At 34.4% G+C, this 15,221-nt stretch overlaps 1 protein-coding gene across 1 annotated transcript in view; it reads right to left on the reverse strand.

The window, feature by feature from the left end:
• Positions 1-13,887, reverse strand: part of LOC129219336 (transcription factor collier-like) — an 87,668-nt gene extending 73,781 nt beyond the window's left edge. The window contains exons 1-2 of the mRNA XM_054853697.1: positions 13,745-13,887; positions 4,782-4,935 (exon numbers count right to left, since the gene is read on the reverse strand). Coding sequence (XP_054709672.1) covers positions 4,782-4,935; positions 13,745-13,887 — 297 coding nt within the window. The remainder of the gene's footprint in view (positions 1-4,781; positions 4,936-13,744) is intronic.
• Positions 13,888-15,221: the final 1,334 nt, after the last annotated feature.

Raw genomic sequence — 15,221 nt, forward strand, 5'->3', positions numbered from 1 at the left:
CTCGAGTATTAAAATGAAATGAAGGGAATTTCTTTCTTTCTTTCTTTCTTTTTTTTTTTTTTTTTTTTTTGACGTTTTATTTAGGATTAACTTTCCATGTTAAGGAAATATTTTTTTTTGAGCGTTTATTATGATTAGAAATTCTGACAGGCGTTTTACGGCGCATCTTTGTCTGAATTCAAATAGCCATTTGTCATCCATTTAATGGCATTGTGGCTTAACTTATTTTATATGGTATTATGCCATTGTACACACTGTTAAAAATTCAGGAAGATTTTCTGGTAATTGTTACTGTAAAATTGCATCGCCGACGCATCGCTGATTTTTACGGTAATTTATACCGGAGAAATAAGCGATCCCAGCGCCAACTGGTTGCTGTGGCCTACCGAGGAAACCGTAAAATTTTACAGTAACATTTCATTTTTACGGTAATAGTTACTGGCAACATGGATGCCAGTAACAATTACCGTAAATTTTCCGGAAATTTTTTAACAGTGCATGTTTTTGTTCTTATACAACTCGATCGCAAAGTATCTATATAGTATTTGGTTGGGTTTTGGTTTTTTTGTCTTTCATTTTCACTACTTATGAGGCTTCTAAACTCGTTGTTTCTCCAGTTATTGACATATGAGCCTTTTATTTTGAAAGTGGGGCAAAAGTCCATTAAAAAAGGACATTTATTGACATATGAGCCGTTTATTTCGAAAGTGGGGCAAAAGTCCATTGAAAAAAAAAGATAGTGGTCATTATGGACACAACTTAAGTACGATCTTTTCATGTGTTACGAGTCAAAAAAAAGAAAAAAGTCAGAAATCATTTGGGAGTAAAAGTTTCAGCTCTTCTGATTATTAAAACTCTAATTTTGAAGGAAAAAAAACCTTCATCTACTTTTAAAATAAATGGCTTACATATTTCTTAAACACATAAACGACTATTTGGTAATTCTTACCGGTCAAGGCATTGAACTTTTTTCTCTACTTACCTAAAGATTCATTTCAGAAAAATACTTGTAAGGATCATATTTGGGATTTTTGCATATCATCAAAATAGAACTCGTATTGTTTGTTGTAAGAAGATTTTACTGGTTTGATAATGATCTTTGGAATATTTTTTTGTCTCCTTTACTCCGAATCGTGATGGCTATTTTGTGAATTAAGTTGTTAAAAACGTATGCGCTGCCACAAAGCGAGCTGTGACACAATACTGGAAATTTTTCTCTTTCTGCATCCTAATCGTTCTGTAAATTCGATGAAAGTTTTCCATCAAGATTCAAAGATGACCCTTCCAACTATCGAGCTTTCTTTTGGGACAAGATTTGGATCCGCCTTCATTCCGAGCTGCAGTCGAAATGAGCGAGCTGAATTGCGATAATCTACTTTGTAGCGAATATCCAATTAAACTGATCACTTATTTAAAACTCTCGGAGTTCAAGCGGTATCGAAGTTGTGCGCCATGCGCTAAAATATGAATGAGCATTAAGAAAGAATGTCGGGCGAAAATTGAATTATCTTCTTTGATAAAATGGAATCATGCGACGAAAGCACTGCTATGTTTAGCGAGCTAAACTATTTAGATTCCGAATCTCTAACGATTCCGGAGATTTCATTTGTATTTCGCCTCTGCGCTACGTTCTCTTTTCAAAGTAATTAAACAATTTCGGTTAAGTCGTATTGGAGCGAGCTTTGCCAGTCAACTTTGCTTCCCGGACTATTCTTTTTAGATTCCGTTGCTCACAGAGCTCCGATTAAATTGTTCTCACGCGATGGCATTCGCCTAGCAAATAACTGCACAAAAGACTTTTACGGGTTCCCTCAAATGACAATAGCAGAGATCGTTTTTTCTTCTCTCGGTTTCTTTCAAATACTGTCACATTTTTAAAAATTTATTTTGATATTTTAAAACATAAAGAGCAAATCAAAGCACAAATGAACAAATAATTTTGAGGCGGTTTAAGGACTTCTTTCTTAAAAGAAATTGGGAATAAATTCTCACTAAATTGTGGTTCTAGCCAGATGAAAATATTGTTAAAGTAGGCGTTAGAAAAGTAACAAGAATAGAAAATTTGAGGTTGTTTTTACCATAAAACAGATTTTTGTGAATTTCGCTGTTTTAACTTAATATTGAAATTAATAATCAAAAAACATACTATTGAGAATAAATTCAGTTTGATCACAAACTGGCTAAATAAATAATTAAAATAAAAAAGCCCTATTATCTAGCGCAAAGAACCAAAAGAAATTGAAAATGAAAAAAACGTAAACAAAGCTCAAATTATACCAACAGAATGCTGTACAAAGCAGGTTCAAAGCTGCAGTGAAGCTCCCTTCATCAGCGCAAAAAATGCTCAATGATATTTTGCACTAAGGAAGGGGTTCCTTTGTAGCCTTGAAATAGTTATTTGCAGCATTTTCCCGACAATGAATGGTTTATAAGTTGCACTTTAATTTTACTTATTTTTCGCATATCATCTTTCATTTAATAAAAAAAAAATTCATTTTACGCAATGCTTTTATAGATCTATCAATACATACGTAAAATGGCATTAAAACATTTCTTTAAAACATTATTTGCCTCAATTTTACAATATTTTTAAATTAAACTTGTTATTTCTTTAACTTTTCCGTATTTAAGAATTTTTTAACTATTTTCAAAAGTTAATTTCGATAAATTTGAGTAAAAAATATTGTAGGCTGCATGAAAATTCGAATATTTTTAGCCCTCAACCCCTCACCAATGTAAGTTTTCTGTTTATTTTTAAAGCTTGAAAAAGGAAACATTTAATAAATATAGTAAAACACGACTCAATTCACAACAAAATATGACTCAGTTCAAAAATATTTAGTTGTATTTTGCTTAAAATCAAGTTGGCGACAGTGATGGGCAGCGCTGGAATGTAATAACGTTGACTCTGATTAATGCTTTTAATGGTTTATTTTCTTTGAACAAAAGTGCTTTTCCTCGGGATTTACGACGTCCAATTTCACACAAAATTTTCTGTTTACTTAAAAGGGTTTCGCGTTCATTTTTCTGTAGATTTTGACTAAAATAATTTAGGATTTAAAATCCCCTCCAGAAGGAATTTTTGGCTGCGCAGTGAGTGTGTAGATGAACGTGCATGCTGGTTTTTCAGATCGTTTGAAAATATTGCTACTTTACACTGTTCAACTAAGTTAAGGAAGAAAGTTTTTATACCATTTTCTCTAAATTTTATGGAATGCCAATAAAGTAAAATAATTTTGAATTAAACGGTTTATCACGAAGCTAATTCCCTGGACGAAAATTGTCAGCACACGTAGTTCCTCGTAGCAGCGGCTTGTTGAAAAAAAAAAAAAAAAACACACACATACACAATCTCTCCTACCAAAATAATTGTTTTCGCGCATCTGTTACTTAGGAAAGATGCACTGTCCTCGTTCATTTACACAGTAGAGTGGATTCCACGCTTATTGGTTACTTTACATTGTGAAAAGAAATTGAACAAATTTTGAGTTGATCGCATGACAAAGTAACTTTATGTAATTTTGTAAATTTTCTTCGTTCCTTCTTTTGTTTCTTTAACTTTTTATAGCGTCTCTTTTGAAAATTGTTTATTTTCTGATTCATTAAGGAAAGGACAACATTAAAACATTTACTCCCATTATAATAATGATTGCATACAAAAACCTTACAAAAACGTCATTCTAAGTGTAATTATTATTGTTAACAATTTAATCCCATAGTTATTAGAATGAGCAATCTCTCCTGTGCGCAATCTCTCCGACCCTGTAAGGACAGATTGCAGAAAAACACCCTATTGATTTTTCTACAACTGTTGCATTACATTAAAGCGTAACAGCAAAATAGCCATGAAAATGCATAGCCAACAAATGATGTTACAATTATACAAAAATAGTTGAGATAAACATTGATGACTAGAGAGTTTTTTACAATTCTGCTGAATTGGGTGTAAAATCTCCCAGTTTTACCTCATTAAGCCGAACAATTTACCCTCTTAAAAACTGATCAAAGGATATCGCAATTGCTTTTTTTTTCCAAACTTCTTGTTGATTTTTTCACGAGCAAAGGCAATTTTACACGCCTTTTTATTTGCATCAATGTCTGTTTAATAAACAAAACTTTTTGAAAGTTACGAATTACGTTAGAGAAGGAACTACGAGGTATCATTATACTTCCAAGGATTAAGGTTCAGATAAGGTTTGTTGTTGGCGATCAAGAACTGCTGTTGAAAAGATATTTCTTTCCAATAACGCTGGATGAATAGTTTACTAAAAAAAAAAACAATTTCGAACTCTTAAACTTATTTCCTAGTATCTATAAATCTAAGGAATCTATTTACTTTAAGATGAATTAGTTAGAATTATTTCCTTGTCGATAGTACTCCTGTAATATAGTTTTAGCCCTATCACAGTTGAACTGTAGCTGTCCGATCACCTACCGATTTCATAAACCTGATTTTATGATGGTTGCAAATGATTGCACAATTAGACGGTGCTATGTGTCATGAACTAAACGACTTCCGGTATTGAAAAAAAAGTGCCGTTGTTAACAAAAATTTCAAAATAATAATAATAATAATAATAATATTGGTCAGCGCGCGTGTGTTTTTGTGCGCGTTTGTGTTTTGGTATTGTCTTGAAAACTTGGAAAGATAAGTGCTTCAACTTTCCCTTATGTAAGATTATTTTAAATCACTTTTTTATTTGCCAATTCGTGTTTGCTTATCCTCCCTATTTTTGGAATTTTCATCAAGATTGCAAAATGTAGAAACTGATCTCACTTACCTGGTCTTTTTCCACGAATCCCACGAAGGCCGTCCTTTCTACTTCCACCGGTTGGCCTGCTTTGTCGTAGAGGGCTATGACGAAATGGAAGAAGTTGCTCTTCCGCAGGTTGGACGGCGGCTGCTTCTCGAAGTGTGCTCTCCCGAGGCCCACACTGCAATTCAGAAACAAACAGATCTTTACTGGCCGCAGCAACACTTGGCCTTTGCCGTTATCTACTGAAATGGCTCAGAGCATTGAGCAATATTTATTTTTGACTAGATCATACGAAAGGCAGTAATTTTGAATCCTCGACAATAAAGCAAAGAAAAAAGAACTTATCTTGTAAATTTGTTTCATGATTTTTCCTCTAGGAAAGCCAAGAAGCAAAAGGAGGCATAAGGAACACAAAGCATATTAAGCATGCCCCCCCCCCCCGCAAAAAAAAAGATAAGAAGGAATATTTTCCGCTAAGATTTCTGTTTCTTACTTATAAACTTTTTTATTTCAAATTTGGATAAATGTTAAGCTTTTTTATTTTTTATTTATTTTTTCACAGATAACATATTCAAACCGAAAACATTTTTTTTTGTTACTAACAAGCAGAATCAAGAAACTAAATGACGAATAAGAGTTACAAAACATATTACAAAGAAAAAAATAAGTTAAGAATAGGAGGATAACTGCTTACTGATTCGATTAAGTTCGAACTCATTGGCAACTCTTAATTTTTCCAAGATTAATTCATGCTATAGTCCAATTATATCTTTTTGTTTAAAGTCGGAACTGATTAACAACGCATATCACATACTGTTAATATGCACTGAATGAGAAAATTTACGGAAAAGCTCAAATTGCTATATCATTCCAGTCTCGTGATTTGTAGTTGACAAGTCCCTTTCATCATTGCATAAAGTTGTGACATTAGAAGTGTAAGATACCTGAAAAGATTTTGGCATTGGATTTTCAAATTTCTTATACTACGAACCTCATATTTCTATACATTGATAAAGGATATTTTTTTAAAACCACAAAACACGTGCCTGTAATATTATTTCTATTTGAGCTTTTACACCAATTGTCACATTCCTTGCGTTTCAACAAAGCTAAACAGTTGAATTAATGGTATGTAATTTAACAAAAATGTAATTTCATAATGTGGATAGAGAGACTCTCTCTAAAACTACGAGTATTTGGCACATGAGCAAATTACACAGAATTTTGAATCATGAAAAGTAAATACGCAACATTTAACTGCAATCGACACTACATAAATCGACAATCGTTGCCACAGACTATTCACAATATTCATTCATAAATGATTTAAATGATGCACTCTTTGGATACCTACGCAAATAGTAACGGCAATTATTGTGTCAATATCTGAAGCTAACCAAAAGAAAACTGCACAAGATACATTTGATACAAAAGAGACAAAAAATAGCTTTTTTTTTTTCTTTCTTACTTTTTTTTTTTTTTTTGCTCGCTCACGATGGAATTTTGCAGAGTCAAGCCTCACAAACCTTTCGCTTAAGTTTAGTAACAAGTTCAATCAGTGACGTCACTACGGGGTGGGAGAGGGGGCGGTGCGCTCCTAGTGTCACTCATCTGGGAGGGGGGGGGGCACCCAAAGTGGAATTGCAAGTTTTTGAAAAATCTGAAGCTAAAATGCATTTTTAAGACTACAGATAAAAAGAATTTCCCGGGAATAAACACACCCTCGTCCTTTTCCCGCCTTGCATCATGAAGTGAATACTATAATCACGATTAGGTTCATGTTTTTGACCTCTCTACGACCCGCACATTTGCGTCTAGGGCAAGTTATATAAAATACGTTCAAGGTTTTTATTTGTCTTTTGTACATTATCCCCCTTAAAATTTCTTTATAACTCAAATGAAGTTATTTCTGAATGAATTTCATGTTTACATAGAATATTTAACCTTTTTTTTTGCGTTTGTAGAAGGGGGGGGGGTTACACCACAAATTACCGCCCCGGGTGTCACCTATGCTAAGTACGCCACTGGCTCAATAACAATATTTTTCAAAAATAATTACTTGAATGACATATGAGGAATGGTTCACATGCTCGACCTTCATTTTCTCCAGGACATTATTGTTAGCGTAGATGCACTTTCGAGTTCAGTGAAAACTACTCACTCTAAACTGTTTCCTCAGACAAGCCCAGTAAGCAAAACTTAATGCACTTTAACGAAAAATAAAATTTTCATATTCAACTTGAATTTACTTAAAAAAATTTCATACTTATTTATTTTTTTCAAGAACAGAAGAAATTTTCAATACATTGTAACAGTGACATAGTATAACTTTTTAACAAAAAAAAAAATTGTCATCTAATTGAACTGATCATGCAGATGGTGAAAATTTAATCGATGCATTGAATTCTTGAACGATTTTCATAAGTACTTTCAGAAACGTTTTACCAGAGCAAAGTGCAAGAACCGAGAGTGAACCATCCAGTTGTTTATTGTACATAGGTGTTCTGATACATCACGTCCGCTACTTTTTAGAGGGGTTTTCTCTGTATATATTTACCAAAGAGTCTAAATAAATGGATTTTTTTTAGAATACATAAATATATGCATGCTTTGTCGGGAAACTAAAGTCGGTGAGTCTATTAAAAGTGATTTATTAATCGAGCTGTTACAATAAATTAAAAGGTTTCCAAAAAAAAAAAAAAAGTATCCTCTTCAGCTGATGAATAGTATCCAGTGAGATTTTCGGACATTGAAGGAATATATCCGTATATTCACTGTTGGTATTTTACATGACGTCATTCAGGGTATAAGTGCAAACATTTTTGAATTTGCCTGAACAAGTTGAAGGGAGTCACGACAGTACTAGTGGGCAGCAGGGAAGTTGTTGATACACCTTTGAATATCGGCCAAGAGACTGATCATCATCTTCCCGCTTTTTTTTTTTTTTTGTATCTGCAGATAATCCATCGCAATCTCTAAAACAGTACTTTTTGATTGTTTGATGTCTGTGCTGTCCAAGAAAATTCAATAGACATTATGGGTTTACGAATTTGCTTAAAATACCGTCTGTGGTGGTTGTTGAGTACCATCTAGAGCGGAATTAATCGCTGTTCCTTTCATGGTCATCAAATATCGCCTGTGCCGTTCAAGATATTTTTTACGAAACAAAAGACTCGTCGTTCCGTTACTTCTGACACAATTTACATTTTAAATCATTAAACATATCATCGTATTAAGCAGTACATAGTGCTACTCTGGACCGAAAATCAACTTGCAGATTCTATACATTCACCAGAAAAAATTAAAAGAAGTTCCTAAACAAATATTTAAGCACTATAAATCTTCATAGTGATTCTTGTTGAGTAGCACATCATAATTTTACATATAACATTTTGCTAATAAAATATAAGAAATAACCAACCTAATAAAAACTCAAACTTTAAATTGAGAAAAATATTAAAATCCATGTGGACGTTATAAATATAAGGTCATATGAAATTGTATTCTACAATGAACTACAAGACACGAAAACTATTATAATAACAACACATTTTTCCAACGTCGCTGTAAGAAAAAACTAACTTTGTTAATTTAAAAGGTCCTTTATTATTACTTTTTTTTAATATGTTATTACAGACAAAATATCATAGCTTCAACTTTTTTCAATTTCGAGAAACAAAAAAGAAAAAAAATGCTCTTATTGTACCCAACTGCATGTGCTGGTCATCCATGAAACCAGATCCAGCTTCAGTTTTCAGTACATAACATAACAAGTAGGTTCACTAGAAAACTAGTATCCTCCGATGTTGGAAAAGAATCCTTACGAAATCATAAAAATCCTTTTCGCATTATTATTGTTACTCGCTTTATATCTAACAACGACTTCCTCAAGAAATACGAAATTTCTTTCTGACGCAAAAGATTTTGTGGCTCAACCATTCAACTTGAGTCGCATAACTGCTGGAACAAAATTGTTCCTTGTCGACAATTCTTACGTGTCAAGAAACTGAAACTAGTGCTATTTTCATAGCTATTTTTAAGTGGTGGTCAGTCATGAAACAACTTGTTTAGAGCCAGTTTCATTTGCGAATACTTTACAAAACAAACATAATTCACCCACGTGCGTTCGCTAAAGAACTAGAGTGCATGAACCTACAGAACTTGAGAAATCCTCCGATGTTGGAATGGATCCTCAAGAAATTATTAGAAGACCCTTTTGCATTAACTCCGAAGTCAGCGTTCGAGCTAATCACGTCTTCTTCAAGCCGCACGAAATTTCTTTGAGAAACAGAAGATTTTGTGGCTCAACCATCCGACTTGAGTCTCCAACCTGCTGGAACAAAATTGTTCCTTGTCGACCATTCGCAGATGCCTCGAAACTAAAAGCATTCAACTTTCCTCGCAGCGTGCGACGAGGATTTGCTTAATGAAATTGCGGCTTTCATTCTTCCCCAAGGTGGGAGCATCTTGCAGCAGTAAGGCTCTTTTTGACTTTGCGCTCCCGTTTCCTATTATTCAAGGAATACGGCCGCCTCCGAAAGCTCATCATCATTTGACTATTAGGATGCTGTGCAAGAGACTCAGAGCAGCAGTCTATTATGACTGTCAAGGATGGCAGAGCATGCCAAAGAAAGCAGTGGTGTCACAGCTGCACTAACAGCGGAAAGCATCCGGAATAAATACAGCCTTTTTACAAAATATTAAAAAGTATATACTCTTGTTTAAAAATAAACAAAAGCGCTACACACGTTTGTTACTATTCGTAAACATCATGCAATTGAAGCTTTCAATCCCCATTTTTTAAGATTTATCTATGGGCAAGTAAAGCTCTTTCATTAGATAATTGCAAAGCACTTAACATTATCCCTCATGCTGATTAGATTTTTAATTTCATTGCTTAATAGAACAAAACTAGTTCTAACAATTTGTATTCGTTTGCCGGAAGGCCAATATGTTTCTTAGGTAAAATAAGCTATAAAATATTTACCAGTTAATTATTTTAACTATTTTTTTAAACAACGTGCAGTGCAAAGGGACTAGAAGCAACGGTTTTGTGCTTCAGTTAAAATAGTGGACAGTTGCAAATAAATAACAGATACATAAAGTACATTGCTGCTGAATTCTGCTATTAAGGTATTAAGCATTTTTGAATAATTCGTTGACACTGGTAACCACAGTTTAACTTGTCCACAAAATTAAGCTTAAAATTAAGTTCATTCTCTTATGAAAGCAATCTTATTAATCTCATTAAATTATTTCGAAAATTAAGTTTAACGATTTGATCTTCTTAAGTTTGATAAGGCGATTATAACGAAATCATTTTTTTTTCGTTGAAATTCATTTACGATTGATAAACATGATTCTCAGCTTATGTTTATTATTACTTTAAAATACTATAAATTTATCCTTTGTTGCAATTAATTATTTTTCACAAGGTAAGCAGTTGATAACTAAAGAGGAATAAATTGAAACATAATTAAAAACATCCAGACATTCTTAAATAGAAAAAAAATCAAAAGCTGACGATTAATTATGTGAACATAGCATTTTCCCTCAAAAAACAATTTTTAGTTTACTGAATAAGTAAAGACATTCAATAAATTAATTTCTTGGCATAATAAAATAAAAGCCGTTGATTGCATTTATGAGTAAATTGATTAGAACTTGATGCATCAAGATACATATTGGTTTTAGAAATATTTTTTAATGAGATTAGTTTGCAAAAAATCCGTTATAATTTTCTAATATAATTGAAACTAGCATCTTCAAAATTTTAAACTTCGCAATATTCGAAGCCTCAATTTTTTATGAATAGAATATAAATATTTTAAAGGAATTACGAAAGTTCAACATAGCTACGTACTCATAATTGTTTAGCAATAATATAATATGATAAAAATGATTTATTTTGCTTGGTCATTCTGATAATAAAAAGGCTACAATAAAGCTACACGCTTTGTTGAAAAACAAGAAAATTCCGTTGACAAGCATAAAATGTACATGAATCAAAAATATTAGTAAAATTTTTAATAATATGCAAATCCAGAAAGTCTAACCGAAAATGTATAATAGATGAATTATCATTTACATGTTATACAGATAAGATAAAAGAAAATAAAAAAAGAGTGAAATGTACAAATATCAACTCAGTAAATAATAAATACACATTAAATCTTCGAATTGTGTAAAAAATCTTACTCGTGATGAATTTACTTAAAAACCTAAAAAAGAATTTTAACACATAAATTTAACATTAACCCTTAAATTTTCTGCAGAGTTGGGTGATATACTACAATTGGTTCCATCGACATTGTTTTTCGCTGTATATATGTGTGTGTGCGTTGTTTTCAAGTTCATCTTTTATCTGTTCTGATATTCTGTAGTATTTTAATAAATTCTACCCAATTGTAGTTGCAAATACATGTTAGGGCCTAGTAACACTATTGCTTACAGAAATATTTTAGTTTTAATCATTACACCAGGGTCTAAATCATGTCGTTTAGAGTCAGTACGTTAAGCAATTTTGAAAGCCATTAAAATGCATATTTCCTTTTTGAGTGTAAATTTCGAAAAAAATTTCTCCATATTCACCTGCATCTTCACTTCCCGATGTTGGGTCATATACTAAGTGATGAAGACTGATTTTGTAATTGGTTGGAAAATAATTGAAGAAAGAAAATAAAACAAATCAAATGTACTTTTATAATTGTAGGAATTGTTCTAACACAGTTCTTTAGCTAAAAATTTCTTTCTTAAACTGTCTGCAGACAAAAAGGGAGTAACTTTCAAAACAATAAAGATATTTGCGGAACACTAAGTAAGCTCAAGTACGTATTACAAATCCTAATTTGAATTAAAGGTTGAAATATTGGAATGGTAAAAAACGGAAAATTTTCAAATTTAAGAAAACAATGTGCTGTTTACTATTATTACTAGTAACTCTTTTTGAAGGAAAAAAAACAGTTAAATTTTTCGTTTGTAATTAGTTTGAGTAAAAATCATGATCAGTAAAGATTTGAGAAACATAACGTCGTCTCAGAGCATTACAACGATATCTAATCCCAGAAATTACACTAAGATATCTTATTGTTGCTCTGGGTCGACGATAAGAAAAAAATTCAGTATTATTAAATAATTTAAAGAAAAAAACAGTATTCATCTAAAAAATTGTATTCAAACTCATGAAACACGTAACTTCAACCAGTACACAAGTACTAATTGAGCATGATTATCAACACTTCAGAAGGTTTAAGTGGCACAATATTAGAAACATTTTTAAGCCCCTGACTTAAAATTAAATTTGTCTTAATGATGCGTTTAGATGACATCACTTTAAATGAACAATACTGACTACTCGCAAAATGAAAGACTGCACACAAAATTTCTTAAAAACAAGAAAATGGTAAAATTTGTAAATATCTAATATGCAATTAACTATAACAGTCTCGTTTTAAAAAGTAAATTAAATTGTTTCGAATGTAGAAAAAAAAAAAAAAAAACCGCTAAAAAATGAAATTAAAAAAAAAAAAAAACAGCAATGGTAAACATTCTTAATTAACAATAATTAACTCTAATAAAAACTACCCTAAAGAAAACAATTGTAAACTTAAATAAATTTTCTGTTTAGTAAACGACTCGTCGAAAGTGAGAGCAGTCCTTCTTAAACTTTTCCGAGAGAGATGAAGAGAAATAAATGGAAAATCCTAAGTAAACAATAGCTCTTCCTATTAAAATGCGAAAGTAGCTTTGTTTGGTGAATGACTCATTGAAAGTGAAAGCTGTCATTGTTAAACAGGGGCGGATACATACTACCATTTTAGAGGGTCTTGCTGAAGAATGTAAAGTTTTGGGCACGATAAATTTCTGAACTGCTAGAATGTTAGTAAAAAGCACCAAATCAGCAAGGAATGAGGCCTCTTATAGGGCATAAACTTCATCAAATACTTTCATACGCAATAAAAGGAATCCTTACTTCAAATATTTACTTAAAAAGTAATTAAGGAATAAAAAAGAGTTTATTCATAAAATCTATTATTCATAAAGAGTTTGAACACAATGCGTAGTTACAGTGGTGGAGCACCGTTAATACGTTTCTCTTTTATACGTTTTTATCAATTATACGTTTTTTAAATTGGTCCCTACAGAGTCTAATCCACATTAACCTATAACTATTATACGTTTTCTCATTTGTACGCTTTTTTCATACAATCCTTTCAAAAACGTATAAACAGTGTTTCACTATATATTTTTTCATGCTATTCGACTTTGATCCATGTTTTTTGCAATTATTAAATTATAATCACATACATAAGAGGGGAAAAATTAAAGCAGTGGTGTAAAGAATTCTAAGTGAACAAAATTGCTCTTTATTAAAAAGCAAAAGTTAAGGAAAGAATCATTAAAAGTTAGCGCTGTCATTCTTTAACCGTTGCGAAAGAGATGGAGGAAGAAAAACTAAAGTAGGGATGTAAACCTGTCTAAGTAAACAATAGTGATCTCTATTGAAAAACACTCCACCAAAATTGACCTAAAAGGAAAAGCAGTGAAGGATTCATCGAAAGTAAGCGCTGTCATTCTCAAACTGTTGCGAAAGAGAGATAAAGAAAAAAGTAAACAATAGATATCTATATTAAAAATTAATCTGAATTAATTACGAAAGTAGCTTTGTTTAGTAAACGACACGTCGAACGTGAGAGTTGTCATTGTGAAACTGTTGCGAAAGAGATTTAAAAGAAAAAATTTTTCGAAGTAATCGCTAGTCCATTAAAAAAAAAAAAAAAAAGAAATAAACATTTTGAGTAAACAATAATGATCTCTATTGAAAAGCACTCTGAAGAAATGAGTAAAGTATCTTTGTTTAGTGAAGGAGTGATCGAAAGTGAGCGCTGTCATTCTCCGGAGGGTAATGAATGGTAAGGAGTCCCCGCGTGACAGAAACCAAACAAGGAAGTTCCCCGAAGAGTCGTGAAAAGAGAGAGAAGACTCACCTGCCGGCGGTCTGGTCAATCATGGCCGGTTGCATCCAACCGGACCGGACCGTGCCCAGTTGGGCGGTGGCAAGGGGCTCCTCCTTGAGGGTAGCCATGGGCCCCCGGGGCTGGAGCCCGCTCTCCTGCAGCCCGAACATCATGGCGTGGCGATGGAGATGGATCACCGATCCCTCGGTCGCCTCTCCACTGAGCCAGTCACCCACCGCACTCTCTCCACTGGCACGCGATGCTCGACCACGTGCTGGGGAACGATGACGTCACGGGCAGGCCCGGGGCCAACCACTTGCCGTCGGGCCACAAGCGATAGAGTGGGGCGATCTGGGGGGCGATTCCGAGCTCACCTCATCTGACACGCCGCTCCACCGACGCGCTGCCGGATCATGCTGGCCGGCATTCCTTTCTCCTCTCTTGTCACCCCGAGTTCATGCACCAAACTTTACCAACCTTTGCGGATCTACTCGAACCACGCGCTACAATAACTGGAACACGGTAAAAGTGTGTCAAATTTCACCTGTGATGGTGGATTCGTCTTCACTCGAGATTCTTCTGCAGAACTTCGCAAACAACGTGAGTCGTACAAGCCGAGAGAACTCCCGAAGAATCGCAAACAATGTGAGGGGTACCAGCCGATGGATCTTCCGCAGAACTTTGTCAACAACAGATTCTAGTTCCGTCTTCAGCTGGCATGCATGCTTACCGGAAGTCATCCGTTTCCAAACGGCAGAGGGTCATCTCGGCTAAAGTCCGGCACAGTCCCGCCGAAGGATTCTCTCGGGATCTTGTCGTCCCAACCAAAAAACGAGACGTCAGACGACCACCGACTCTGGACGGTAAGCACCGTTCGTATTTTTCTCTTTATTGTCCTTCTGCTTTATTTATGAGTCCTCTATGGGAATTCCCCGATGTTGCGTTCCGGGACAGCCGGATCTGTTCGCCACTGCCGGACGGCGTCCTGCTTGTAAATGACGATTTGACGGTACGAAACCTCCGGGGGATGGCTTTCGCACGAGCGCTCACTACTCACTAGTCGAGAGTAACAGGCACTCTCCCCGAGGACACCGCCCTCTAGGGAGCGGTTGGCGGGCACGCCAACAGGTGACTTGAAAGAGCTCCGCCTACTCCCCCTTCTGACGACCAATGGGAGGCTGGGTTTCCGGCAACCAGCCAATTGGGAAAGGCGCGGCGCCAGCCACGATGGAGTCCGATCGTCATGGTATTAGCATTTATTATTCTGATGGTACAAACACAACTGCAACGTGGAGCGACTCTTTCAGTCCGCTCGGACTTTCAGACTATGCTCGTCACCACGCTCATCTCTTCCTCGAAAGAGACACGACATGCTCGTCTGAGAGTGACACAGTTTTGAAAACTAATGTTAACCGACTGGGGTTACGGATCATTGCACGATCCGATTAAACGAATACTCCTCGATTTCACCTCCTTAGAACGAATGCCGATGTCACTCGTTTTGATG

This window comes from Uloborus diversus, chromosome 3 (genome assembly GCF_026930045.1).
Source record: "Uloborus diversus isolate 005 chromosome 3, Udiv.v.3.1, whole genome shotgun sequence".
Lineage (NCBI taxonomy): Eukaryota > Metazoa > Arthropoda > Arachnida > Araneae > Uloboridae > Uloborus > Uloborus diversus.